Source organism: Solanum verrucosum, unplaced genomic scaffold (genome assembly GCF_900185275.1).
Source record: "Solanum verrucosum unplaced genomic scaffold, falcon-dt-bn FXZP01000255.1, whole genome shotgun sequence".
In the NCBI taxonomy this organism is placed as follows: Eukaryota; Viridiplantae; Streptophyta; class Magnoliopsida; order Solanales; family Solanaceae; genus Solanum; species Solanum verrucosum.
This window is the reverse complement of record NW_026020006.1, coordinates 466,625-493,069: the sequence shown is the minus strand read 5'-3', so window position 1 is coordinate 493,069 and position 26,445 is coordinate 466,625. Positions and strand designations below refer to the sequence as shown.

The 26,445-nt window shown below is 31.1% G+C and overlaps 4 protein-coding genes across 5 annotated transcripts; 3 read left to right on the top strand and 1 right to left on the bottom strand.

The window, feature by feature from the left end:
* The first annotated feature begins 17 nt into the window (after positions 1–17).
* On the top strand, positions 18–2,907 carry LOC125819419 (transcription factor MYB111-like). The gene is made up of 4 exons (XM_049498850.1): positions 18–150; positions 639–768; positions 1,291–2,375; positions 2,756–2,907. Exons 1-4 carry the CDS (start codon positions 18–20, stop codon positions 2,905–2,907), a joined length of 1,500 nt encoding a protein of 499 aa, XP_049354807.1.
* A 7,564-nt stretch (positions 2,908–10,471) lies between these two features.
* On the top strand, positions 10,472–13,211 carry LOC125819684 (uncharacterized). The gene is made up of 4 exons (XM_049499156.1): positions 10,472–10,719; positions 10,972–11,144; positions 11,953–12,309; positions 12,707–13,211. The coding sequence occupies exons 1-4, from the start codon at positions 10,490–10,492 to the stop codon at positions 13,042–13,044; spliced, it is 1,098 nt and encodes a 365-aa protein (XP_049355113.1). The 5' UTR covers positions 10,472–10,489; the 3' UTR covers positions 13,045–13,211.
* Positions 13,212–15,325: 2,114 nt separating this feature from the next.
* On the top strand, positions 15,326–17,639 carry LOC125819549 (GATA transcription factor 15-like). 2 transcript variants are annotated; one of them, XM_049498992.1, is made up of 3 exons: positions 15,326–15,554; positions 16,251–16,379; positions 17,036–17,639. In XM_049498992.1, exons 1-3 carry the CDS (start codon positions 15,534–15,536, stop codon positions 17,477–17,479), a joined length of 594 nt encoding a protein of 197 aa, XP_049354949.1. In that variant the 5' UTR covers positions 15,326–15,533; the 3' UTR covers positions 17,480–17,639. The 2 variants fall into 2 exon arrangements, with proteins under 2 accessions (XP_049354949.1, XP_049354948.1); XM_049498991.1 differs by having other exon boundaries at positions 15,334–15,554; positions 16,248–16,379.
* Positions 17,640–18,796: 1,157 nt separating this feature from the next.
* LOC125819497 (two-component response regulator ARR2-like) lies at positions 18,797–25,747 on the bottom strand. The gene is made up of 6 exons (XM_049498931.1): positions 25,192–25,747; positions 23,138–23,290; positions 22,632–23,018; positions 20,337–20,413; positions 19,065–20,177; positions 18,797–18,960 (listed from the first exon to the last, which is right to left on the bottom strand). The coding sequence occupies exons 1-6, from the start codon at positions 25,511–25,513 to the stop codon at positions 18,886–18,888; spliced, it is 2,127 nt and encodes a 708-aa protein (XP_049354888.1). The 5' UTR covers positions 25,514–25,747; the 3' UTR covers positions 18,797–18,885.
* Between the last annotated feature and the right edge of the window lie 698 nt (positions 25,748–26,445).

Sequence of the window (26,445 nt, the reverse complement as noted above, 5' to 3'; positions counted from 1 at the left end):
AAAAAAAAAAAAAGGAAATGGTGAAGGCACCTTCTTGTGAAAAATTTGGGCTAAAAAAAGGAAAATGGACATATGAAGAAGATGAACTATTAGTGAAGTATATTCAAGTTAATGGAGAAGGTTCATGGAGGTCTCTTCCCAAAAATGCTGGTAATTAATTAAAAAAAAGACTTCGTATCCAGTAGGATTCAAATTTGAGACCCTTGATTAAGGAGGAATGTCACTCGTGTTTTTTAAGGAGTTTTTTTTTCATCTTTATCACATTTTTTATGCCAATACTATTAGCAGCTAGCTTAAGAGGACTGACTATCTTTCTCGCTATTTTATAATATTTTGGAAGTAAAAAAAAATATCTATTTTGAAAAAGATCATGTTATTGACTGATTTGTTTATTTCGAACCAGTTAGATATCTCTAATAAAGTATAAAATATAAAGAGTGTCTAGCTAGAAAGAAATTTATAGATTAATTTCTTTAAAATATTTTTTATATAATTACATTTTGTTTTGCTTGATCAACAATAGCTCATAAAGATGAGAGTTTGTTTATTTTTCTAGTGTGTTACATTAATTAATATATATTATAATTAATTACTAATTATAGTAATTAATGCAAGTATTTTTACATGATTAAATGAAGGTTTATCAAGATGTGGAAAGAGTTGCAGATTAAGATGGACAAATTATTTGAGACCAAATTTGAAGAGAGGCAAATTTACTGCAGAAGAAGATGAAATCATTGTCAAATTGCATAGCACCTTGGGAAATAGGTTGTTTTTTATTTCTATTTTCTTAAAAAAAATTGTCAAGGAAAAAAAAATTAGACAAACTTTTTAAGTGACGACGTTTGTTTGGATGTATTTTGCCTGCTATAACGAAATATTGCTATAAAAACATATAATATAACATGATATAAAAAAAATCCGATCAAAAAAACCTTAACCATATTTATTATAGAGAGGTCTGATTGTATATGTACAACATTTTATCTACCCACTTTTATTTTTGTGATATATATATATATTCCAATCTTTTCTTTTTGGTTCGAAAGAAAACTAGTGTATTAATTAACTAGTAAACTATTGATTGAAATATATATTCCAATATTGATGCATGATGTACATTAATTAGGGGATTTCATGTTTTTAAAGAATTGTTATTGACATTTTGAATTATATTATTCGAAATTAAGATGTACATTTTTAATATGTTTCAAAAAGATTGATATATATATGGTATTTGGTTAAACATTGTCAAACTTTTCGTGATCGCTTTCATATTATGTGTTACAGGTGGTCTTCGATAGCCCAACTTTTGTCTGGACGAACAGATAATGATATAAAGAACTATTGGAATTCCAACTTACGTAGGAGAATTTACACCTTTAGAAACCTCAAAAAGCTTATTAAAACCACTGCAAATGTACCGAAAATTGTGGTTGATGGCAGTTGTGGCGAATCCTCGATAAAACAAGGCACAACTATAGGGTCAGATGGGGGTTCAATTGAATCTTTTTTACCCGAAAAGAATATAGTTGATGATATAGGTTCCCCTCGAAAAAACAACTCCTCGTTATGTCATGATAGCCGGGGAGATAATACGTTGTCTGAAGGGAGATCAATTGAATCTCTTTTGCCGGAAGATAATATTGTTGTTGATAGAGGTTCCACTGGGAAAAATGACTCATCATGTCTTGGAAGCAAAGACGAAGCTATGTGGTCCGAAGGGAATTCAATTGAATCTCTTTTACCGAAAAATTATAATGTTGATATAGGTTCCCTTCGAAAATCCAACTCCTTATGTCCTAGAGACAAGGACGACGCTACGTGGTCGGGAGTGGGTTTAATTGAATCCCTTTTGTCGGAAGATATAGAAACCAACTTCTCATGTTCTAGAGGCATGAGCAATGCTACGTGGTTTGAAAAGAATTCAATTGAATCCCTTTTGGTGGAAAATTATGTCGTTGACATAGGTTCTAATCAAGAAACCAACTCCTCATGTCTTGAAGGCAAGGACGATGCTACGTGGTCTGAGGAAGGGGTTTCATTTGAATCTCTTTTGCTAGAAAATATAGAAACCAACTCCGCATGTCATAAATGGTCTGAAGAGAGTTCAATTGAATCTTTTTTGTTAGAAAGTTATATCGTTGATATAGTATGTAACCGAGAAACCAACTCCTCATATCTTGAAGACCCCGCTATGTGGTCTGAAGAAGGGAGTTCAATTGAATACCCGTTAACGGAAAATTATTCTGTTGATCAAGGTTCTAATCGAGAAACCAACTTCTCATGTCTAAGAGGCAAGGATGGAGCTATGTCGTCCGAAGAAGGGAGTTCAATTGAATCCTTGTTGACGAAAAAATATATTGATGATCTAGGTAAATCAATATATCTTATTTATATATGATCTCATCTATTTCATTTCATGTGAAGGTGCTCGAGTGAGTAATAATTCTAAGAAAAAATAAATAAAGATTTTTTAAAACTTTTAATCATAAACATGTCGTGATATTTATTTAATTATAAAATTAAGTCATTAAAAAGACCAAATGAAAATTCTAAAGTTAAAACTATTTCAAAAATATAAAAAAATATCCTTCGTTTAAAACAACTATAATTAAAGAAGAAAGAACATCACATAAAATAACATAGAGCTAATATAAATTGTTGAATTTCCTTTTAACACAAAGTCAAAACTTATGGTAGAATTTCAATTATGTTACTCTTTTAACATTTTATTTTCAAATTTTCTTGTTAGAATTTCTGACTCTATCACCGCCGGACGAAATCAAAGGACTAGCCATGCAGCAACATGAACATCATGCAAAATCAATGATACATGAGCCAAGAAGTGAAGAAGAAGAAGTAGAAGACAAGAACAACAAAGACATTCATGTTGTACCCAAATAACAAGTGTGTAATGGGGTATGGACCTTTGAGGAACAAGGGCCACATGAACAAAATGAAATTGTATTTCTACAACAACATGATGAATGTTTACATAAATTTGATAATAATTGGTCTGATATAAATTTTGATTATTTCTTTGAAGAAGAATATGGAGTTTAGGACCATTGAAGAGTGTACATCTTGGGAACATGTCATGTTACTTTGCTTATGGAATGATAAATAGAACTCTAGTACTCTCCATTTTAATTTGTTTGTTTAAATTTAATTTAATATGATGTTTAAAAAAGTATAGAACATTTTTGAATTTTGTTGTCAAATATGTAGAATGTATTAAAATATCTTTTCATTTTGTGGTCTTAAACATGTTATATGGAAAGTTGAAATTTCAAAATTACCAAAAAGAAGAGACATTCTTTTTAGGGTAACTTACATAAATCTCACTAGTTTAGGAGTTAATTACTTAGATACACACTAGTTTGTAATATTACGAATTTTATAGATTTTGGTGCGTCCATATACATCAAAATACATGTATCTCGGGATACATGAGGTTAAAATTAGGTGTAATTTGTTCTAAATACACTGTAAGTGGATTTACATGTATCTGGGATACATCGACAAATCTCGCTTGCCTCCCTCCTATTTCGCTCGCCACTCTCCTCTGTCGCACGTATATTTGGTATCTTAGATACATGTGAATCACACCAAATACATGTATGCTAATGTGTATTTTGTATGATTCACATATATTTGTGATGCATAGACAAATCTCGCTTGCTTTCCTCATGTTCTCAATCACCTCTCTCCTTATTTCAGTGTATCTTGTAGCAAAAAATATGTATTTAGGTGTATTTGACTTTAAAATATGGTATCAAATTATTAATTAGTGAGATAAATGTAATTATTTCAACTATAGAGAGAATTAGTAAAATATTGTAGGAATGGTTGTATAATTAGATAGTTTCTCCTTTTTTTTAAGTAGACTAAAAATTAAAATAGAACAAATAAATTGAAACGAAGAGAGTAATCAGGACTATTGTTTTATCAACCCATGGCCAAGTCACCATCCTTCAATTTCCAGACTATAATCAATTAACATAAGTCCAAATTCCATCATAACATAAATCTTTGAACACCAATCAATTGTAATTACAATAAACATGAATTACAAAACAACCTTACATTGAAAAGAATTATATACCTCATGTCTAAACAAAAAGTTCATCCAAGAAAATAAAAATGAAGGTTATGTTATTCAATTTCTTCCACATTGATAATTCTACGATAGATCAAGTCTTATCTGTCATAAATATCCCGTCACAAATTTATATTTTTAATGACGATGCACTATAGAAGAATATTTATTCTTGATCCAACGCAAGCTATCGCGTATAGAATTCTTGATTTTACCTTCAATAGTATATGATTTGTATGAAGCAACACGTTTTCTCCTCTTATCTTCTAATTTCTTGTATTGTTTTTTTGGTAATGTACATGAATTTGTATTAGATTTTGAAGATGATCTTGTAATCTTTTGTGGATCATCCATATGATCATAAATATCATGAGATTTGAATTCTTTCAATTGCATATTTGATTTGAGTATTTCAAATTTTGGTTCAAATTTTTGAAAAAAATAATAGATACAAGATATATGCATGTGGATTTTTATTCATTTTATTGCTCTCATTTCTCTTATACAATAATAATGGATGAAGGGTAGAGGGAGGGAGGAGAAAGTAAATAGTTGAAGTTTTATTGTAAAAAGAATATAATGAGGAATGTTTGAAGGAATGAAAAACAAACTTACTAGTGGTTGTTATACTTTGTTTGACTAAAACAAAATTCATAGTGAGTTATGAAAAGGATAAATAATGAGTGATTGAATTTTTTTTTGTTTCCGCCGTATATCTGATATTCGCTCTAGAGACTGATTAATATGAAATCATAATTATTCAAATTCAAAATCAGCTTCTAGTTATAGTCTGATTAATATGAAATTATAATGTTCAAATTCTAAATCAATTTTGAATTGTATGACCCTTTCACAAGAAATCAGTAGTAGAAATGTATATTAAAAAACTTCATTTTCATTGTATATTTGGTTGCTTTTGGTGAAGTGTATAAATATTCATTTTTGAGGTCGTTATTTAATTTATATTTGTAATTTTAATTATTATTTTTACAAATTTATTCAGATACAACTTCAGACATTTACGACAAAAGTTGTGTCGCATTTGAAGTTTTGACAAAATTTGGACATTTTTATCAAAAGTGTAGCTATATAAAGATCAAACATTAGAGTTTTTATTCGAAATTTGATATGACTTGTTAAGATTAACTTTATCAAACTTCGAATTAATTATAAAAAAAAATTAAACAAACTTCAGTCATATGTGGCTAAAGTACAGTAAGTGTTGTCATTTTTTGACAACTAAATTATTTAGTTCTGATTTTGACCTATGAATGAACTATATAACTATCATGTGAGTATGAAAGCACATGTTTGGTCTTTCTTCTTAAATGTTCAATTCATCTTCACATGTTTTGACATGATTTTTTCCATAATTGGACAGTCGTTAATTGTATATTGAAAATAATTTTTTTATTTCATACAAATAAAGATAAAATTTATATATATTCTATCATTTTTAGATCTCACTTGTAGGATTAATTGAGTTTATTATTACTATTATTATAGTTTGGTAGCTACTAGCTAAGTTTTTGCATGCTATTTTATTCTATGATAGTTATATAGTTCATTGAACTCCAAACAACAATAAATCTAACAAATTCATTTAATAATAATGATAATTGCCAGCGTTTTAATTAAAGTTTTTTTTTCAAACATAACTCATTTGATTTAAAATTCACTTTTAATTATTCGAAATTCAAGATTCACTTTTCCAAAACATTATACTTCAATTGCTATACAAAAACAATACTATTATACAATAGCTAAGAAAAAGAGTAGTTTATCTTAAGCTACGTAAATATTGAATACCAGAATAATATTTCAAACAAAAATAGATACAAGTTAAATCGGAGCGACTAAATAAGATGCCCCGTGAAATTTTTACGTTGCATTTAGAGTGGTCAAGTGAAATGAACCCACACAACCTAGCCCATAATCGGCCCAAGCCCACACTGTTGGGCCGTTGGGTCAAACTGGCTCTCTGATGGGCTCGGATCCATTCACCTCTTCTGCATCCCAGGAGGCAAATCAGCTCATAATTCATGAGTTACGCAGTTGATCGATCGATAAATATAATTATAATTTGCTAATTAAAGATATAAAAACAATAATATTTATTTATTAATTATTATTTTGATGGATGAATATTTTTTGTCAGAAAACAAATCATCATTTTTTTCATATTAATTTAAAAAAATTTAATAGTTTAGTTGATGACTGATTACCCGAACTTTCACCTTGTCGTGTGAATTTGATTTTCTACCTTGCAATTCCTTCCCCCATTTTTACCTTATTGGTGAGATGTATATATAATATGAAAATAAATTAATCAAGATAAATGAAATGATCAATATGAAAAGAAGTCATTATATTGCGACTTCTTGCTTTTCCAATTATTCTATATTGTTAATTTTTTTATAAATGACCAGCTCAATAATATATTTTTATTTATTTTCTGAGTGCGTGGCTAATAATTAAATAATTGTATTTAGATTTAGAATAATTAATAAATGTCCAACTATTTTACATGTTCAAATAAAATAAAGCTAAAATTAATGACTTAACCATGGTCATAAGAACTATACTTCAGGTGTAATTATCAATGACATTCTTTCATTAAAATAATCATAATTTACATATTATATAAAAAAAATTACGTCACACAATAAACTAGGGGTGTGCACTATTCGGATTAAACTGAATAACCAAACCAAATCAAACCGAATTTTTATTTGGATTGGTTTTTTGATTTTTTGGATTGGTTTTGGATTAATAAATTACTTTGTTTGGTTTCGGATTTTAAAAAATAAAAACTGAAAAACCGAAAAACCCCGAATTATATATATATAATGTTTAGGTTTAGAATTAAGTTGGAGTTAACCAATTTTGTCCCTTTTTGGTTATTGCCTTTCATGATGATTACGTTTATATTTTATGTTTGAACTACATCTATAATAGGTATACTTATAAGTATTGTGTTTTAAGTTTTACATATGATTTATATTAAAAAGTATATTTAAGGGATTAAATATTATTACTTTAGTTATGTTATTAATTATTGACATAATCGAATAACCAAATCAAAAAAAGCCAAACCGATTGGGTTACACTTTTACAAAACCAAAAACCGAAAAATCTAAATCAAATAGTGGAAAACCAAACCGAAAAACCAAATGCACACCCCTACGATAAACTAAGGCATATATTTCCTCGAAACAAAAGTAGTTTAAAAAGATTGTCAAATATAACGATTGTTTAGAATTATAGCAGATACATACGGATACACTAATTATTCGCATGGAAATAATTGAATAGAAATATTATATACATGCAGATATATTTATAGTGAGGGCAAATACAATATACGCGTAAATATACTTTTTATGTGTACTGAGTTAGTCATAGATACAATATATTTTGCTACATTTTGAAACTATAACATTACTCTATTTCGTACTTAAGTAAAATCTCTCACTATTTTTTCAAACACAAATAACATTATTTACGAAAGTTTCTCAAAATAATAATTATTTTTATTACTTATTTGAAGAGTCTACAAGTAGGCTTGTCTTCGTCAACATGCTTGACAAGGATATTTTGAGAACTTTCTATTATTTTTCTTCCTTAAACATTTGTATCTTCTTGCTTTAGAGGTGTACTTTTTCTCATGGGCTTACTTTACTATGTCAAATCCTCATTTTTCATTTGCTATTTAGTATTTTCTTTGTTTTAATTTATTTCTCTTATTCTTTTTGTGGTTACATATTTGAGAATTATGTTAAAATTATTATAATCACAATAATTAATAACTTAAAATATTTAAAAATAACATAGAAAAAAATTATCTCTTCAAATTCTATCGACATCACATAATTAAAAGAAAAGCAATAGCATATACTCTATTATTTTAAAATTTATGTAAAAAGTATTACTATAAATTACAATAATTAATAACTTAAAATATTTAAGACTATATATAAAAAAAATTGATTGACTCTTCAAATTTATGTGTTATATAAATTGGGACAAAAAAAATAACACATATTATTTAAAAATAACGTAAAAAATATTATAAGTCATATAATAAAAACTTCATATTGAGAAAAAACAAATTTGACAGACTCTTCAAGTTTCATCCATTATCATATAAATTGAAACAAAAAATGTAACATAAATATATCTGTACTAGCACATGCTGATGTATCTAGTAATTTTAGAAATGTACAAATTATATGTTCCTTCTACGCTTTCTTCTATGTGTAGTCAATCACACATAATGATTAGAAACTAGAAGCTTCCTCTATGTACGTATTTCTATTATTATTTTATTTGTTTTTTTCTTCTTTTCTTTCATTTGAACTTTTTGTTAATTTTGGGTCTTTTTAAAATTATTTGACAAAAATAATTTTATTTGTATATTAATGTAAAATTTCTTCTTTCTCTTGTGAAGTTGCTTCGACCAAATAAAACAAAAAGAACAAGTTTTTCCACAAATTTATCTTTATTTTTAAGAAGGTCTTTAATTTTTATTTTCAAATATAATAATTTTTAATAAAAATTTATAGATTAGAGTAGTCTTAACTTAGCAATTTTAAATACAAAACAGACAATATTAATCAAAGGAGTGTGCATATAGTTTGAATAAAATCAAAATCCAAACATTTTGACTTTTCATATCATGAGATTTTGGATTTAAAATTTTCAAATATTTTATTGGATTTTGATTTAGGAAATTCAGATTTTTAAAAATTCGAAATCCGAATTTTGTATACTTTCATGTAACCCTACTTCCTATCGTTTAGACGTTAGTTCATTATATCCAATTAATAAGTCAAATATACCTAATCACTACACACTAGCCAATTGTATATTCAATACTAAATACAAAGTTCATACCAACGTAGGCTGTGGTGCATTGGTTGAGTGCTTCATCTTTAATCAGAAGTTTCGGGTTCGAGCTCTGAGTATGGAGAAAATCTTGTTTCGAGTGCCACCCCTGAATGGATCCTGCAATGTGCGATCCGAATTTAATCAGGGCTCTAATATGGACTTCGGACACCGGGTGAAAACCAAAAAGAAAAATACAAAGTTCATTATATATTTGAATTTGTCAATTTTCAACCTATGGCGCGTTAGATGCAATCTCTTCTTAATCAGAATCTCGAAATTCAAGTTTTGTAACTAAAATATTTTATATTAGGAAGATTCTTCTTACATAATACAAATTCGAATTAATCAAAATAGTAAATTCTAGAAAAAGTACATTACCTTTTCTTAAAATGGATTAATAAAAAAATAATGTTATATAAACTAAGCAGAAATGGCAATAACATCGATCTCTCCACTAAGCAAATAATAATCATTTTCTTAATCATATTATACATCGTGGAAGCTACTTGTCTCATATAATTAATTTTATTAAACCCCACCATCCTATATAAATGAGAAAATGACAAATATGGTCCTTTGCGTTCAAGGGTAGATTTAAAATAATTCATAAAATAGGCGTAAGTTTGTTTTTTATTTAAAAATAAATAAAAAATAGCACTTTTAGTCTTACTAATTATTCTATAGAATTTTAACTATCAAATCTAATGGAAATTATAGAAAAATAGGAAATTAGTGAGAATTCATATTTAGCGGTACTTTTTTTTCTTCCTAAATTGAGGATAGAGAAAAAGGGAATATAAGTAGTCAACCAACTGAATTACTAAAATTTTCTTATTTGAAAATACAATTATTGTAGTTTCTACAAATTTTAATGATATGGTCTAATACAATTTTTTTAGGCGTCATTTCTGTTGATTTTTATAATCGATTTAATAGAATATGCAATTGTTTGTGTTTCATTCTTAAAGATTTGGTGAGATAAAACCTTCTTGATGTTTGGTTAAATCTTTTTTTTCTTTATCTATTTGTATTTATCAAATTTAACAAACATAAATCATCAAATATTTGACATAGTCTATATGTTACTCCCTCTATCTCAATATATATGATTTATTTTTCTTTTTAGTCAATTCAAAAAAGAAAACGACACATTTCTATAAAGTGACAGTTTAACTTTGAATTACCCATTTTATCCTTAACCATAAATTTCAAAAATCTTTATTTTTTTTCTTAAATTTCGTACGAAATCAAACTAACTTATATAAAATGGGATAGATGGAGTAATTTTTTATATTCTTAAAAGACAAATTTTGCTCAAATGTATATTTAGAAAACTACTTTGAACCTATCATTAAACATAAAGGACCATTTTTGTAATTTTGTCCCAAATAAATCCCTAGATCCATAAAGACACATAATTCCTCAACTAATTCAACCCTCCATCTTTTAGAAATCTTCAAAAAAAGTTTTTTTTTTTTCTTTTTTTTGTAAAAAAAGATGAGAAATATTTCATTTAGTGATGAAGAACAAAGTGATATATTGCCAAAAACAGCCACTTTATGGTGGAGAACACCACAAGATTTTGATGAAAATGGTCATCTTAAAGTTGATATTTCTGATCTATCAAAACTCACACCAAGACTTAAAATCCTTAGAGAAATGGAGAGATTAGCTTTTATTTCTACTGAAGGTCTTGAAGATCTTAGACACAAACTTATTACTTACAGGTAATTATTACTACTACTACTTGGTTTTCTATTCGGTGTTCGATATTCATTTTGAAAATCAACTTTTTTTAACTGAATAGTCATGATTATTGTGAGAAACTCTATTTTTATTCCACGATGATATTCAGGAGTTTGATTTCTGAGATAGTCAAGTCAGCTTATTAATGGTTATTATTGTTGTTTCAGTATTTTTGGGAAGAAAGTGACTTTCTTTCGAATTTCTAATGAAATTGAATATAAATGTTATTACAGGGCAGGGGATTTTTGGTTACCAGTAGGAGGGGTAAAGAAGGAAGATATGGAAATAGCACCAGTGATCACAATTGTACTTGTTGGATTATGTGCTTCTGGAAAAAGTTCACTTGTTAATTACATGTATAGTGTTCTTGGTAGATCTGGTCTCATCCCTTTTGCTCAAACATCAAGTATGTTCACTCATTATTCTCTTATCTATTACCATTTCTGTTAGTTACGCGTTCACGTGAATTCAATAACTTTTGATCAAGACTTTGAAATAGATATTAGAGAGGGGAAAAAAGATTAGAAATACTCCTGAACTATTCAAAATTGGTCAAATTTACCCCACCTTATGTTTTTGGCTCAAAAATATCCTTCGTTTTAATTGTTGTTCCGAAACAAGGGAAAACGAACCTATTTTGTCTATTTCGAATAGTTTAGGGGTAACTAAATTAACACTTTAGGTTTATTGGCATTAATTCAGATTGGTTGGGTAGGTGGAGGGGGGGGGGGGGGTTACCACATTTAAACACAAGTGTGAAGATGGTCCATTAATTTGCTGTCAAGGAGGGTAGAGGTGTTGGCTAATTTAATAAATGTATACATCATTTGGTTGTGTTGTGAAAAATTTATGAACTTCACCACTAGAGCAACTTGCTTTGGAGGGCCCACTGAGTAATGTCTCGAGTTTGAGTCCTGAAAATGAAAGGAACTCGTGTATTGAACGTTTCTTTCTTTAAGTTTATTAGGCTCTATGATATACGAATTCGTATTACTTAATCGAGCTAAGTGAGTTTTAGATACCAAATGATTTCAGGCTCAATAGTCTCAATTATCATATTAGCTAAACTCATATGTATGCGTGTTTCAAAAAAATATAAAACAAGATTGGTAGATAATAATGTAGTGCCGGTATTCTTTTATATGCTAACTTTAAATTCTGAATATGTCTCTGATTATCGACCCTTTGACACTTTGTTGAATCTTGTTATATAGGTGGGAACTCACACTATACAACCATGTTCTTGGAAGAACACAATGTGTTGAGATCAATGAGAAGTGGATTTTGTGTGTATGATACAAGGGGATTAGAAACTAATGATATGATTGAGGGATTAGATGAAGTTTCTACATGGATGACACGTGGCGTTCGACATAATCAACCTTGTTTTCGACATGATGATTATAATAATAATAATAAGATTACGAATAAAAGGTACACTAAGAGGAATGTTGATTGTGCAATAATTGTGGCTGATTTATCAGAGATTAACAAAGCTTTTATCTCTGGAGATTTGAAGGATGTAGTGGCCTTGAAGAGCCTTTTCAACAATTCTTCTATAAGGAAATCAAGTAAGTTTTTTTTCAAACTTTGGTCGTACTTTTCAAAAATGTTGTCGGATGAATGTTGAATTAGATAGAGGTGTGCGACAACTATCTTTGAACCGTTTGAGCAACATTGCCAGAGATGCAAAAACTCTGCCTAAAACCTATGTTGTTCGAATTCTTCAAATATGTTGTTAAGTGTGTGCCGAATTCTTCAAATGGTGTTTACACACTAATTAGTGAAAGATTCTTGTATAGGACAGCTAGGAATCGCAACGATAAAATATGATGTTTCAGAATTGTTTACAGAATAAACAAATGTATGTCTACACATGTAGTGTGTACACTTGTGTGCCTTGTTGGTTGAATCTGAATCTGCTCTATAGTTATTTATAACCTATTGTTTTTGTTGTTTTCCAATTAGATGAGAATCCATTGCTAATATTGACACACGGTGACACGATTAGCGCGGAGGAGAGGATCAATAGCCGGCTGAAAATATGTGAATTTCTAGGTATACCGGAGACGACAGGGGTCTACGATGTAGCGTGTTTGACTGAACAGGGAATATTACCAGAAGAATCAGATCCAATAACAGCATTTGCCCTAACTGAAGCTGTGTATAGATCACTAATGCAATCTGATAGAAATCATCAGCCAAAGAAGAAATTGAAGGATTGGATTGTGCTATTTTTGACATGGATCTTGTGTTGCATTGGTGCCTTTTTTTGCAATTCTTGCAAATTTCTTCTCAAAATGTAGTCAACCTCACAACAAAAAACTAAAGTATTAGAAGTATACTGCACGGTAAGTCTGCGTACAATAGACCTTTTGTGGCTCGACAACCCTTTTCTGGACTCCGCACATAGCAGGAGCTTAGTGCAATGAACCGTCTTTTCACTCTCTATTTAGGTTCATGAGTGTCAGAGTTACATGTATCGGAAGGAGTTCAATTGAATCTCCTTTGTTGTTATGTTGTGTGTGCAATAGGGTCTGTTTGAAATTTTTAGGTTGCATGTTCAAATTTCATGTGGCATTTTTGCATTTTTTTATTCCGACCCTTAGAATTTATGGCTCTGTCACTTGATTAAATTTGTTTGAGGGGATCTCCCTTTTTTTTTTTTTTTTTTGTTGTAATTTTTTGGGGCTTGTTGATATGTTGTATTTAGGTGTGTTGGTTGAATTAAATTTAATGTCTAGCTAACAAAAAGTTGTGATAAGGTTTCTATGAATGGTTTTGAGTAGCTCAACGTGGTAGGGTTTTTGTGTTATTATTATTATTATAATATATAGTGCTAAATTGTTTATTTTACTTGTAGGATTTGTGTGCAATATTTTATCATAACAAGTTGTAGAAATGTGAGAATTTTCCATTTTTGTTTCCTTTGGTATTCTGCATTGTTTACTATATTAAAAATAGATATTTATTTTTATTTATTAAATTTAAAAAATTAATAGATATTTTATTATTTTATCTTCATCATTAAATATTACTCATTTTCCAACATTTAGATGAGTTAATAATTAGGAATGATACCATAAAATTACTATTTTATTTATTACTTCTTACCAGATGTGTCGAATCAAACATAGACGAAAGGAGTATTATAAAATACATGGAGGAATTAGCCACACTAATTACTCCTTAGCACTAATTGGCTACTAAAAATATATCGACTATCATATAGTTTTCAAAGTCATTGTCGTGTCATTATGATTTTCACAAGTTTCATTACAATTTTTTGAGTTTTACGTGTGAAATTTAGAACTTTACGAAAATAGCTTTAATTTCAATAACTTGGGTTTTAAACTCGCTATTTGTGAATTTTATCCATGTTAAGGTGTGTTGATTTCAATCATCTTTACGAGTGTACCCACAACCTTTGATGGCGTAAATTACTTCTTACTTGTAGGATATGTGTATAGTATTATTATTATTATTATTTTCGTCCTTAAAGGTTAGTAACAAATTGAATTGTTAAGTGATTTCCTATTTTTGTTTCTTTTGGTATCATCACGTGAAGAAAAGGACACATATAATTAAGCATATTTTACGACATTTGATCCATTTTTACCAACATTTCAATAGATTCTCAAATAACGATATCGATTACGAAAACAATTATAAGAATAAGAGGTATTATAGTTTGGTTTTAAGTTCCAATCACACACTTCTTGATACATCATCGATAAGGGAAACACAAAATTGTTTGACGTTATATATTAAATACAATAAACCCAATACACATTATTATATTCAATAAAAAGAATAAAGGAAGCTAAAATATCCAAAATATTTCAAGTTTATGTATCTTTATAACAATCTCAAGTGAATATACATAATAATATTTTAGAGTCAATTTTTTAAAAATATTTTGTGAATTTCTTAATATATATATCAGGATTCAAACAAAAATTACTGTGTCACATAGAAACAAATCTAGAATTTAAACTCTATTGATTCAACTTCTTAATATTTTTATTATTAAACCTATTAAAATTTTAGAATTATAAGTTCATACCTATGATCTATTGCAATCTTAGTAAATTTGTTCACATACATTTATACCCCATATTAAAAAACACAGAATTCAAATGAACTGATACTATAAAATTGCATTCGTTCTAGTGACAGTCACGTGAATCTATAGCTTGTATTACTGTTTATAATTGTGGCAAATTATTGTTATTGACACAACATATCAGTATAATCTCATATATAAGGTCTGAATAAGATGGTGTCAACATAGCCTTATTCCTATCTTGCGATGATAATTTCAATTTACCCTCGACTTGAACACAACACATACCAAAAACCAAATATATATATACATAAAAATTAAAGCGGCAAAAATGAAATTGTCTCAAAAATACAAAAACCAAATTTTAATGGCGGCACTTTCAGTTATAATCTCATATATTTTGGCGGGTAAAAAAAGTTGTCAAAGAAGGACATTTTCGTCTTTTCACACTCCCGCGCACCTAGGGTTTTTTTCGTATACAACTCCCTTATAAACCACAGATTCCTTTTTTTTTTTCCGCCACTTTCACTCTTCTTCTCTTATCTATACACTAAGCTCGAATTTCTTCTTCGTTTTTGAGTTGTGGGATTTTAATTGTTGTTCTCTCTACTTGATAGAGCTCAAAAATCCACTGTGATTGAGCTTTTTTTGGGTATTTTTGGTGGTTTATTGAGTAATTGCTGGTGGAGTTTACATTCAGTTAAGATTCTTCTGAAAAGGTGATCGAAAATGGTGGATCTAAGTGATAAAGTAAGTGATCGTTAGTTACCCTTTTCTTATTAGGTCTAAATCAAGTTTGATTTGGGTCATTTTAGCCGATTCGTTAAATGGGTGTTTGCGTAATTGTTGGTTGAGTTTACTCAGTGTGATCATTCAGTCGAGGTCGAAAATGAAGAGTTATTCAGCTTGTTTTTGTGTCTTTTTAGTGGTTTTCTGTTGTGTGATCATTTAGATGAGATTGTTCTGAAAAGACGATAAAAATGGTGGATCTAAGTGATCACTAGTTGCCCTTTTCTTATTAGGTTTAAATCATGTGTCATTCTGCTTGGTTTGAGTCGTCGTTTATTTTAGTTAAAAATCAAGTGTGATTGAGCTTGTTTTGGGTCATTTTAGCTTTTCCATTTAGTGGGTCTTGTGAAGTTTACTCATTCAGTTGGGATTCTTCTGATTAGGTGATTGATCCAAAGTGGTGGATCTAAGTGATAAATCACTAGCTTAACCTCTTGTTATTAGGTCTAAATCAAGTGTGATTGAGCTTGTTTTGGGTTTTTTCAGCTTGTTTTCTGTAATGGGTCTTGTGTAACTGGTGGGGAAATTTTCTCAATTGTAATCATTCAGTTGGTTAGCTACATTGTTCTTGTTGCTTAGTTTACAGTTTCTTTTAGTAGGGGAGTTTCTGTGAAGTTTATTAGTGTTTGATTTGAATTGTTTCTTGTGTTGCAGCAGGGTTTAGGATCTGAAGAAATGAGTAGTGGAGTTACTTCACCGGAAACTAGCCAAAGTAATGTTAAGACTTGTGCTGATTGTGGTACCACAAAAACACCTCTTTGGAGAGGTGGACCTGCTGGTCCCAAGGTTAGTACTACCGTCTTATTTACGACTTCAAGTTGAACATTGATCTATTTTTTTTATTAAAGAAGAATAAATCATGTTATAGAATTACAAGTTCGTATAAGTTGTACAATATCTGAGAGATAGTGGAATAGTATATGTTGGTTCAAATTGGATTGAACACCATAGAATAACAACATACGCGGTGTAGTCTCACAAAATATCTGAAAGAATTGCATGATAATATAGTCAAAAGTACATTGTTTGTTTGACACATGGTTTAAGAAAGAAAGATTGTTGTGTTGTATGATAATGAGTTGTTTATATCTATTATTCATTGCAATTTGAGTGTAATTTTACTCAAATTCATGCTTCATATCTAAAGTATTGGGTTTAGATGATCATGAAATTGGTGCTGCAATGTTGCATATGCCTCTTTAAACATGTCGTGATGTTTCTTGGTTGTAATAACACACCATTAGAAGTTAAATATGATGTTTAGAGTTCAAGAGTTTTCAAATCTAGAAAGGTCTCATTTTCCTTGGAACAGATTAGAATGATAATGTGTTGCATGAAACGGGAAGGTGGAGTAATCGTTTAATATAAAATGAACACCATCTCATTTTAGTTTTCGATTTCTTGATGCTCAAATCTGATGATTATGATCATTGTGAATGCAGTCACTATGCAATGCTTGTGGGATCAAAAGTAGGAAAAAGAGGAGAGCCTTTCTGGGGTTGAACAACGAAGAGAAGAAATCAAAGAAATCAGTGGCACTTGGACATAAAAACAATGAAGCACAGCACCATTTGAACCAAAGTTGTAGCAGCAGCAGCAACAGTGAAGATAGTAAAAGCAGTAACTTTGTGAAGAACATTGTTTCTTCTTCGTTGAAAAAGAAATTACTTCCTTTTGGTAAAGAAGAAGTCATTATGCAGAGACCAAGATCAAGATCTACTCAGAAGAGAAAGCTCGGAGAAGTAGAACAAGCAGCATTCTTGTTGATGGCTCTTTCTTGTGGCTCTTTTTACACTCAAGGAAGGATGAAAATGGACAAGGAAAGAAAGAATGAGAAATGTTGTACTCTTGGCAGTAAAAGTAGTAGTACTTTGTGGGTTGGTTGAATGGTGGGTATTTGTTTCAGCTTGGAGAAGTCCAGCTTGATTTGAGAAGTGCTAATTCGATTTGGAAGACTATGAGTAGATAGAAGTTGAGAGCTCTATGTTTTCATTTCATTAATTTTATACTACTATTTTAGTTCATTGATGAAATTATTTTCTAATCATGAGTTGATTGATGAAGTTATGTCTTAATGTTCATTGCATGACAACAACCTTTATATGTTTTAATCAAAACAAAAAGTAAAATAAATAGTTTTCCTAAGTATTGCCTATACGTATATTACCCCTGCCTAGACGTCATTTTTATTCTCAATTCTCAAAATTGGGATATTTAAAAAATGGCTTTTTTATCCCTTTCGTTTTGTGATTAGGACATTGTCTTTCATGAGAAAGTGCTTTATTTTTATGTATACATATATATAGTAGAATTTGCAGTATTTGAGCTAAGAATCTTTTGGAAACAACCCCCTCACGAGTGATTGGCAAGATTTGTGCAAATTTCTACCTTCTCCCAATCCCACTTGTGAAATTTCAACTTCTTCAGCTTAGTTTGCGTGTTTACTTCTTCATATTTTGGCCACCTTAATGAAAAACATGGATCGGCCACTAGTTTGTGCTGCAATGTTGATGGCATATCCTTATGCAAGCACTAGTGACTTCTTACACAGCTCATACACGTGACTTATAGGTCATAGAAAGACAACTTTACCATTGTTTCGAGGCTCCTCTTCACATATGGCAGCAACAACACATAAAAGAGTAGTAAATAGATCAAAACATATTTTTAGTTTTATTAACTGAATAAGGTTGAAAGCCAAGCTTTAGAAAGAAAATATACCTTTCAAATCAACAACTCATATAAAGAAGAAAGTAAGCAAAGGATCAGCTAAATGAGCAACTAAAAGAATCTGCAGTTTATGGCAATCCAAATTTAGTCTGTACATCAAGATCAACTCCAGAAAGTGAAATAGAAGAAATAAAACTGGGTTATTGCAGTTAGTAAATAACTCGAACGTTTTAAGAGAATCCTTACGCCAAACGCGTAGCATCCCACAAACAGAACATCTCCACAAAATAACTTCTAGGATGTGCAAATTGTCCTAAATTTCAACTAGCTATATAGAAGTCAAAACTTTGCATGTACGCCTTTGCGATACCATGCAGAAGTATCATACACAAATTACCCTTTTTTCTTCATGAATGCTGTCTAATTCCACAATAATCAAGAATCAGACCGGAAGATGCAGCCAGACCAGAATCCAACATCAAGAATTGAATGACGAGCTGAAACTCCACCGTTTTTGTTCACAGAAGTCAATTTTCAGCTGTAAAGACAACTATGTACACTAGTGACTCAGAATTATATGTTACAAAGCGTAAGCTTACAGCAACTACGCTCTTTTCGCGTCTTACACAGGAAGATTGTCCAATGGTGAATATCCATCAAAGCCAAATTCAGTTTCAACTTGTCCGACACTTTCTTGCTGTTGGAAATTCATAAAATGCAAATTAGCAAATAAATAGAATGGCATCAGTAAAGTTAAGATTCTGAAGCAAGCTACACTAAGGATAAGAACACAGACTTAACCTGCTTCAGAAGGGCACTCATGAGATCATCCTGTCCAAATTGCTCCGGAAAAAATGTATTTTGATAGCTCGTATCAGGAAGTTGTTCAGCTTTAACAGGAAGCAAATTTCCGCCAGAAAATAGGTTAAGTTGCGGTCCACCCATAGGAGAATTTCCATTTAGTCCATTCTTCTTCATTGAAGAAATACCTTGTTGAACTAACATGGACGGTGAGACATCTAGAGTTCCTGGTATACTTGAATGATCAGAGGCACCGAAGTTTGATCCGATATTCGGTAAACCCCAATCCGGCGTTTTTTGCTGATGCAACTCTTCAAATATATCGTAACCAGGAGGGAATCCTCTAGATCCTTTAATATCAGAGTTAACTTCTTCCTGAAGCAATCTTTTAGATGTCAGAGTTGACATTCCTGAATTACTACTCACAAGAGGAAAACTGTTGTTTTGCAACTCTGTAGTTTGATTCAGCGAAAAATCTACCATTGAAGATGTTTGGGAGACTGGATTGTATATTGGCCCTCGTACGTTGTCAACAATGCTATTTCGTGATAAGACTGCAGCAGGTTGTGACATGGACAATGGCGGCCGTGAAACTTGACCATTATTGGTTTCATTTAGCATTTGAGCCCTAGACGATTGTTGTTGTTGTTGAGACATATGCATTAGTAGAGCGTTGTTTTGTTGCATTCTAGCATTCCCTTGCATATTCATAGCCACAAAGGACTGTGAGGACTGGTGCAAATCAGCCAGCTGCTTCGGTTCCATGGTTGTTGGGATCCCATGAAGCAAGTTAATTTGCTTCTTGCTATTATTTAATTGTTGTTGTCCCTCGGAAAATCTCAACTTGGGATTTTCAAAGCTGAAAAGGTTTCTTTGATCTACTAGAGGCATAGATATTGCAGATTTTGTCGCAGACCTACCTAGTGCAGCCGCCTGGAGGGTAGCAAGACTTTGTGCGGGCAGTTGACCCGTGGCAGCTAAAGCTTGAAGCTCTAGCCCATTGAAAGAAGTCATCGTCCCATATGCTGCTTCCGGGTGTCCCATGAATGAGTTATTCAGTCCATTCTGATGCTGTGATACACCACTCAACCTCCTTAGGTACAGCCGATATTTCTGCAGTACATGATTACGACCAATAAGCACTTTACTAAGAAACTAAAGAAATATTATCAACTACATGTTGCAAAACAAACATAAAGTCTTCCACTAATCAACTAATTGTGCATGAAACCATATATTCTTGAAAACGGAAGAAGTAAAGTTGCTCAAGACCTGTAGGTGGCTAGCAACATTTTCTCTGGTTAGCCCAGGAACATTCATCAGCTCAAGAATTTTCTTGGGAACAGCCTCTGAAATCAAAGCCAGAATTAGCAACGAAGAATATACGAGTAAGTATCTAGAATATAGGCAAACATTCTTTTCTTATTCAGCAGAACCCATTTCTAAGGTAATAGACACTTCAATACAGTTAGACTAAGCAATTTGGATGAAGAAAAGTTGTATATGTTGAACTAAACCTCGCGCAAAAATTTAGAGAACTATCAAATATTAAGGACACCCGAGAGAAAGAGATGAACGTTATTCTTGTGATACCAACTACCGATATCACCAAGTCAAAATCATATCCAGGAATTATAGAATCTTGAACATTTTATTTTATCAGCGATGGTTGAGAGTAAAAAGAAACTGCAATAAAACTAGGGTTCAAATCCCAATAAAGACAAAAAAAACCACTAGGTGAATCTTCCCATGTACCTAAACCTTGGTGAGCAGAGTAACACAGTAATTGTGCTAGTGGGAGGTAGCAGGTATGCAGTGGAATGGTCGAGGTGCGCACAAGTTGGCCTGGACACATTTTGGATAAAGAGCGGTCACAGATTTTGAACTAAACCACACACTAAGGACATTGGAGTGTGAAGTGAATGATATTATTGTAATACCCGCTACCAATGTCTTCATACACCACTTATAATTAAGTGGTCAACAAGAATCAAGTACTCCTTCCCATTATGAAAGAGTGAGGACGGGAGCATGGATGTCAAACATAAATTATGTCCCCTTTGATTAACACTAAATATGTGTACGCGATGACAATGTTAGGAACTTTTGACTAAGCAAAGGTAATTTGACTAGTTCATGTACCTCACGGTTTCCACTTTTCTCCCACAATCCCAATTTTGCCTGCCCAATGTTTTAATTGATCCTGTCCTTACAAAAAAGTTTTCAATCTTCAATCTAACTACTGGAAATAATAGTAATCCCTGTCCTTAAACATATGTGTGCTTTATTGTTATTAAAGTAATCTGTTCAAAGTGCCCCTTCTTTGTCTCTACAAGGGTTCAAGATGACCAACTAAAAGGCGTGAACAAAGATAGCATGTTAACAACGTAATGGTGTCAATTTAACCTCCACCCTTCTGGAGAGGGAGCGAAATGGACAAAGATTCATAAATTCATGGTAACATCCCAAGAAACATGGAAAAATCATGTAAATATGGTACAAGTCCCAGTATGAAGAATAAGGAAAAAATAACACATCTGTCAGGTCCCCTTGAAGCTAGGCAAACCCCAGGTTCAGCGTTTTACGTTGATTAGGGAGTGCATTAATGTAGACAACAAGGCATTAAGGCATATACTGTCTTTAAAAGGGCAGCACTAGACGATAAATATAGTTGATAAAGTGCTATTAACTGTTAAAAACAATAAATATCTTTTTTTTTTTTGGTAATTAGCAGTAGGGAATCAGAAATTAGAATAAAACAACTGGTCTAAAAGCTAAACAACTTGAAACAAATTATAGATCTTATGAATAGACTTGAATGAAACCAGGAATTCAGTGATGGAGCTAGTTGCGTTGATGAGGAATCACATGAATGGAATGATGTCTCTGACTCAAAAACATCCTCTTCCCCTCCCAACGCCAAAAATCCAAAAAAGGAAAGAAAAGAAAAGAAGGAACTTTTTTTTTCTGAAATTGGTGATGTAAGAAAGGACGGAACATTAGCAAAATAGTACTACTTTCCTTTTAAAGTCCGTTTAAAAAAGAATGTCTCTTTCTTCTTTTGGCAGCTATAGGATTTTGCCATGAGTTCTTCACCTCCCTTATTTCTTTGACATGCTTTTCCTTGAGCCGAGGGTCTAACAGAAATAACCTTTCTACCTTCCAAGGTAAGGGTAAGGTCTGCATACACTCTACCCTTCCCAAACCCCACTTTGTGGGATGACACTGGTATGTTGTTTAATTTCAACTTTCCACATGGCTTGTTTAAAACCACAAAATAAAAGGACATTTTGGTACACTAGTTTACGACCACAAGATTAAAAAATCTTCTTTTCTTTTTCAAATTACACGTCAAGTCAAACCAAACAAACAAATTAAAATGGAGGGAGTATATCAAGTTTGGTTACACCACAAGGTTAGCTGAGCTGGGAAGAACTCCTTTTTCAGGTTTAAAGATCATAAATAGGCATATACTCCCCTGGACCTGAAATACCCCAAGTTCCGAGCAATATGGAACCACAGCAACATAGAAATATTAAGGTAAAGAAATAGCCAAGAGATGCATACTGTCAATTCCAAGTTGGTTGACAGCTTGTACAAACTGTTGATGAAGCTCCACCGACCAAACTACGCGTGGCTTCTTTGATGTAGATAAATCATCCCTTTCTTCAGTTTCATCTTCTTCCTCCTTTCTTCTCTTTGAGCTTTTCCAGTTCCCTTCATTAGCTGAAGATGAATAATCAACATCTTCTGGAGGTTTCTGTTGTTGATCTCCATCTTCCACGCTTGTTGATTGATCAAAATCTTTGTCCTTCAACTCGTGCTTCTTTTTACGAATCACATGTTGCCAAATGTTCTTCAAAGCCTCAATACGCACCGGTTTGATCAGATAATCACATGCTCCATGAGTAACACCTTTCATAACAACATCCTTACTGTCATCCGCAGACATCACTAGCCAATGACAAATCCCAAATCAGATACCATCAATTAGTACGCTATCAGCATTCAGCAGTTACAAAACTTGAAAAATAAAATAATACAGTTTTTACTAAATGAAACGGGATACTCACTTATAACAGGGAGGTCCATTTCCAGACCAACATGCTCAAGAAGTTTGAAACCATCCATGTCTGGCATGTGCACATCACTTATAACAATGTCAAATCCATTTCTGTTTTCCCGGAGCATTGATAATGCATGCTCCGCTCGATTAGACTTGGTGACTGGAAGAATCACAAAATTAGAATGAATTGTGAGCGGAAACAATGAATAGTCAATAACAACAAACAACAACAACAAGTTCTCAAAAGCCTAAAACATTCTATTTCAGACCAAGGTCATAAATGAAAGACTTCACTTGACCCTAAGGGGTCGTTTGGTATGGGCGATGTTGATAGACAAAGTTATCCCATGGGATTAGTTATCCCAACATATATATAGGACTAACTCCTCCCATCATTATTAGTATATAATCCCGGAACTAGCTAATACCCCTAACCAACATTTTATCTCGGGATTATTATCCCTCGTACCAAATGACCCCTAAAAGTTAATTGAGGAAGTTTAGGGTTCCTGATAAACATGTAAATAGGAGATCCAACAACAAATTTTCTTTCTTCATGAAATTTCCCAACCTATCATTTCCAAATCTCGTGTAAATCAAATCTTATATCAATCATACTCTTTATTGATTTATCCAATCCTTCAAATCCTTAATCCTACACGCCTCTGAACTCCAAAGCAACCAACCTAATTAAGCACTACAACACGTCCTCTATCCTCTCCAAAACTCAAATTCAACATAAAACAAGAAAAAAGAACAAAGATTTTAATAAACTAAGGAGCACCATGAGAAAGTTTATACGAGATCCAAAAAGAGATCATCTTTTAATCATGAATTCCCAACTTATCATTTCCAAATCTCATGAAAATCAAATCCTACACATCAATCATACTCTATATTGGTTTATCCTATCCTTCAAATCCAAAGAGACCAACCAAATTAAGTAAAAAAACATATACACTATCCTCTCCACAAGCTCAAATTCAGCATAAAAAACAAAAAGTACTTTAATAAACTAAGGAGCAGCAAGAGAAGGTCAATAGGAGATCCAAAAAGAAATCTTCTTTCACCATGTTCCAAACCTATCATTTCCAAATCTCATGAAAATCAAACTCTATACATTAATCATACAGTCAATTGGTTTATCCGATCCTTCAAATCCAAAGAAACTAACCAAATTAAGTTCTAAAAAAGTGCATCCACTATCCTCTCCACAAGTTCAAAAATCAACATAAAACAAGAAAAGAAGAACAAAGACTTGAACTTTAATAAACTAAGGAGCACCAAGAAGAACTCTTCTTTCACCATGAATTCAAAACCTATCATTTCCAAACCTCATGAAAATCAAATCCTATACATCAATTATATTCTATGTTGGTTCATCCTATCATTCAAATCCAAAGAAACCAACTAAATTAAGTAAAAAACACATCCACTATCCTCTCCACAAGCTCAAATTCAACATCAAACGATGAAAAGAACAACAAAGACTCGAACTTCAATAAACTAAGGAGCAGAAAGAGAAGGTCAATAGGAGAACCAAAAAGAACTCTTCTTTCAATCATGAATTCCCAACATATCATTTCCAAATCTCATGAAAATCAAATCTTATACATCAATCATACTCTCTATTAGTTAATCCTATCATTCAAATCCAAAGAAACCAACTAAATTAACTAAAAAAACACATCCACTAAGGAGTAGAAAGACTTCAACTTTAATAAACTAAGAAGCAGAAAGAGAAGTTTCCATATGAGATCCAAAAAGAACTCTTCTTTCCATCATGAATTCCTAACTTACCATTTCCAAATCTCATGAAAATCAAATTCTACACATCAATCATACTCAAAACCAACCAAATTAAGTTAAAAAAAACACATCCACTATCCTCTCCACAAGCTCAAACTCAACATAAAAAAGCCAAAAAAACATCAAAGACTTGAGCTTTACTAACTAACAAGCACCAATAAAAAGGTCAACTCTTGAAAAAACATCTAAAGTACCATTCTTGATTTACAAAACACATAATTTACACATCAAAAAAGATGAAATTTTTAGTACCTTCATAGTGACAATTCCTAAGCATCTTCTCCAAGATCATTAAACAAGTAGGATCATCATCTACAACAAGCACTCTTAAACCTGCCGGAAACTGGTCGGAAACTTTATCACTACCACCGGATTTCCAAGAAACACTACAACTAGCACCAGACATGGTTTTCACCACTGACCCAACACCAAGATTCATACTTTCTTCAAATTTTTGAAATTTTTTCAACAAATTTACATAAAAATAAGTAAAAAATATTGGAAAAAAAAAAATACCCCAAAACAAGAACAAAAGTATCTTAAAAGTTAGTAGTACATATCTTAATTGGTACATCCATAAGGAATCATATCAGTACCTTATTGAAAGAAAATTTCAAGAGAGAGACAAGGAGAATTTTATAAAAAAATTAAATAAATTTAAAAAATCTTTTTTTTAATTTTTTTTTGGCTTTAAGAGGAAGAGAAGAACAAAAAGAGGAAACAAGGGGATGAGAATTACAATTTATATATATATATATATATATATATTGGTACGAAGAACATGGGTGTTTGTGCTTGGAGTTGTCAAACTTTTTTTTTTTTTTTGTTTATCTTGGTTACATTATTAAAAATAAAAATAATTAAATAATTATTAGTATTACCAATTTTATATTTTTTTTAAAATGAATAATTTTTTTTATAGTAATAAATTATTGTGGGGTCTTTTCCATTGAGTGTGGATCCAGCTCATATATGAGCTTAAATAACCCCACACCAGCTAAAATTATTTTTTGTATTTTTTAAATCATAATGGAGTAATAATTTTATTATTGTTTGTGGGAATTTTATTTTTTTTAATAGTAGACCATTATCTAAAAAATAAATCTAGCTGTAACTTTAGGTTCTATTAGACTATTACCATGTTAGGATATACCTCGTAAAATTAATTAAAGTGTATGCTTTTAACTTATGGTTTATGTGAATTTAATAGTTTTTGTTCAAATTTTATATTTATATGAACTTAATTATTAGTATAAGTTAATTTGAAATTATTGAAGAAATTCATAAAGGTTAAATTTTGAATTTGATGTTGTAAAAGTGTTTTACTATAGCCAAAAAATCATATTTTTATTTGAAGGAAAACATAGTGTCAAAGTGAATTAATATTTAAGTTGATAGAGTAAATTTTGTTGTATTATTTAAGTCAATTAATAAATAAGGAGGTTGTTATTTTTATTAGGAAAAAAAATGAAATAAGAACTTCCAAAAATGCACTTTATTTGCAAA

Coding starts and splice junctions, on each gene's coding strand:
- LOC125819419 (XM_049498850.1), top strand. CDS start 18: ATGGTGAAGGCACCTTCTTGTGAAAAATTTGGGCTAAAAAAAGGAAAA. Junction 151..638: donor GTCTCTTCCCAAAAATGCTG/GTAATTAATTAA, acceptor GATTAAATGAAG/GTTTATCAAGATGTGGAAAG. Junction 769..1,290: donor CATAGCACCTTGGGAAATAG/GTTGTTTTTTAT, acceptor TATGTGTTACAG/GTGGTCTTCGATAGCCCAAC.
- LOC125819497 (XM_049498931.1), bottom strand. CDS start 25,513: ATGTACCAATTAAGATATGTACTACTAACTTTTAAGATACTTTTGTTC. Junction 20,178..20,336: donor ATGTTGCTAGCCACCTACAG/GTCTTGAGCAAC, acceptor CATGTACTGCAG/AAATATCGGCTGTACCTAAG. Junction 18,961..19,064: donor TGAGTGCCCTTCTGAAGCAG/GTTAAGTCTGTG, acceptor AATTTCCAACAG/CAAGAAAGTGTCGGACAAGT.
- LOC125819549 (XM_049498991.1), top strand. CDS start 15,534: ATGGTGGATCTAAGTGATAAA. Junction 15,555..16,247: donor TGGTGGATCTAAGTGATAAA/GTAAGTGATCGT, acceptor CTTGTGTTGCAG/CAGGGTTTAGGATCTGAAGA. Junction 16,380..17,035: donor GTGGACCTGCTGGTCCCAAG/GTTAGTACTACC, acceptor TTGTGAATGCAG/TCACTATGCAATGCTTGTGG.
- LOC125819684 (XM_049499156.1), top strand. CDS start 10,490: ATGAGAAATATTTCATTTAGTGATGAAGAACAAAGTGATATATTGCCA. Junction 11,145..11,952: donor CCCTTTTGCTCAAACATCAA/GTATGTTCACTC, acceptor CTTGTTATATAG/GTGGGAACTCACACTATACA. Junction 12,310..12,706: donor TTCTTCTATAAGGAAATCAA/GTAAGTTTTTTT, acceptor TTTTCCAATTAG/ATGAGAATCCATTGCTAATA.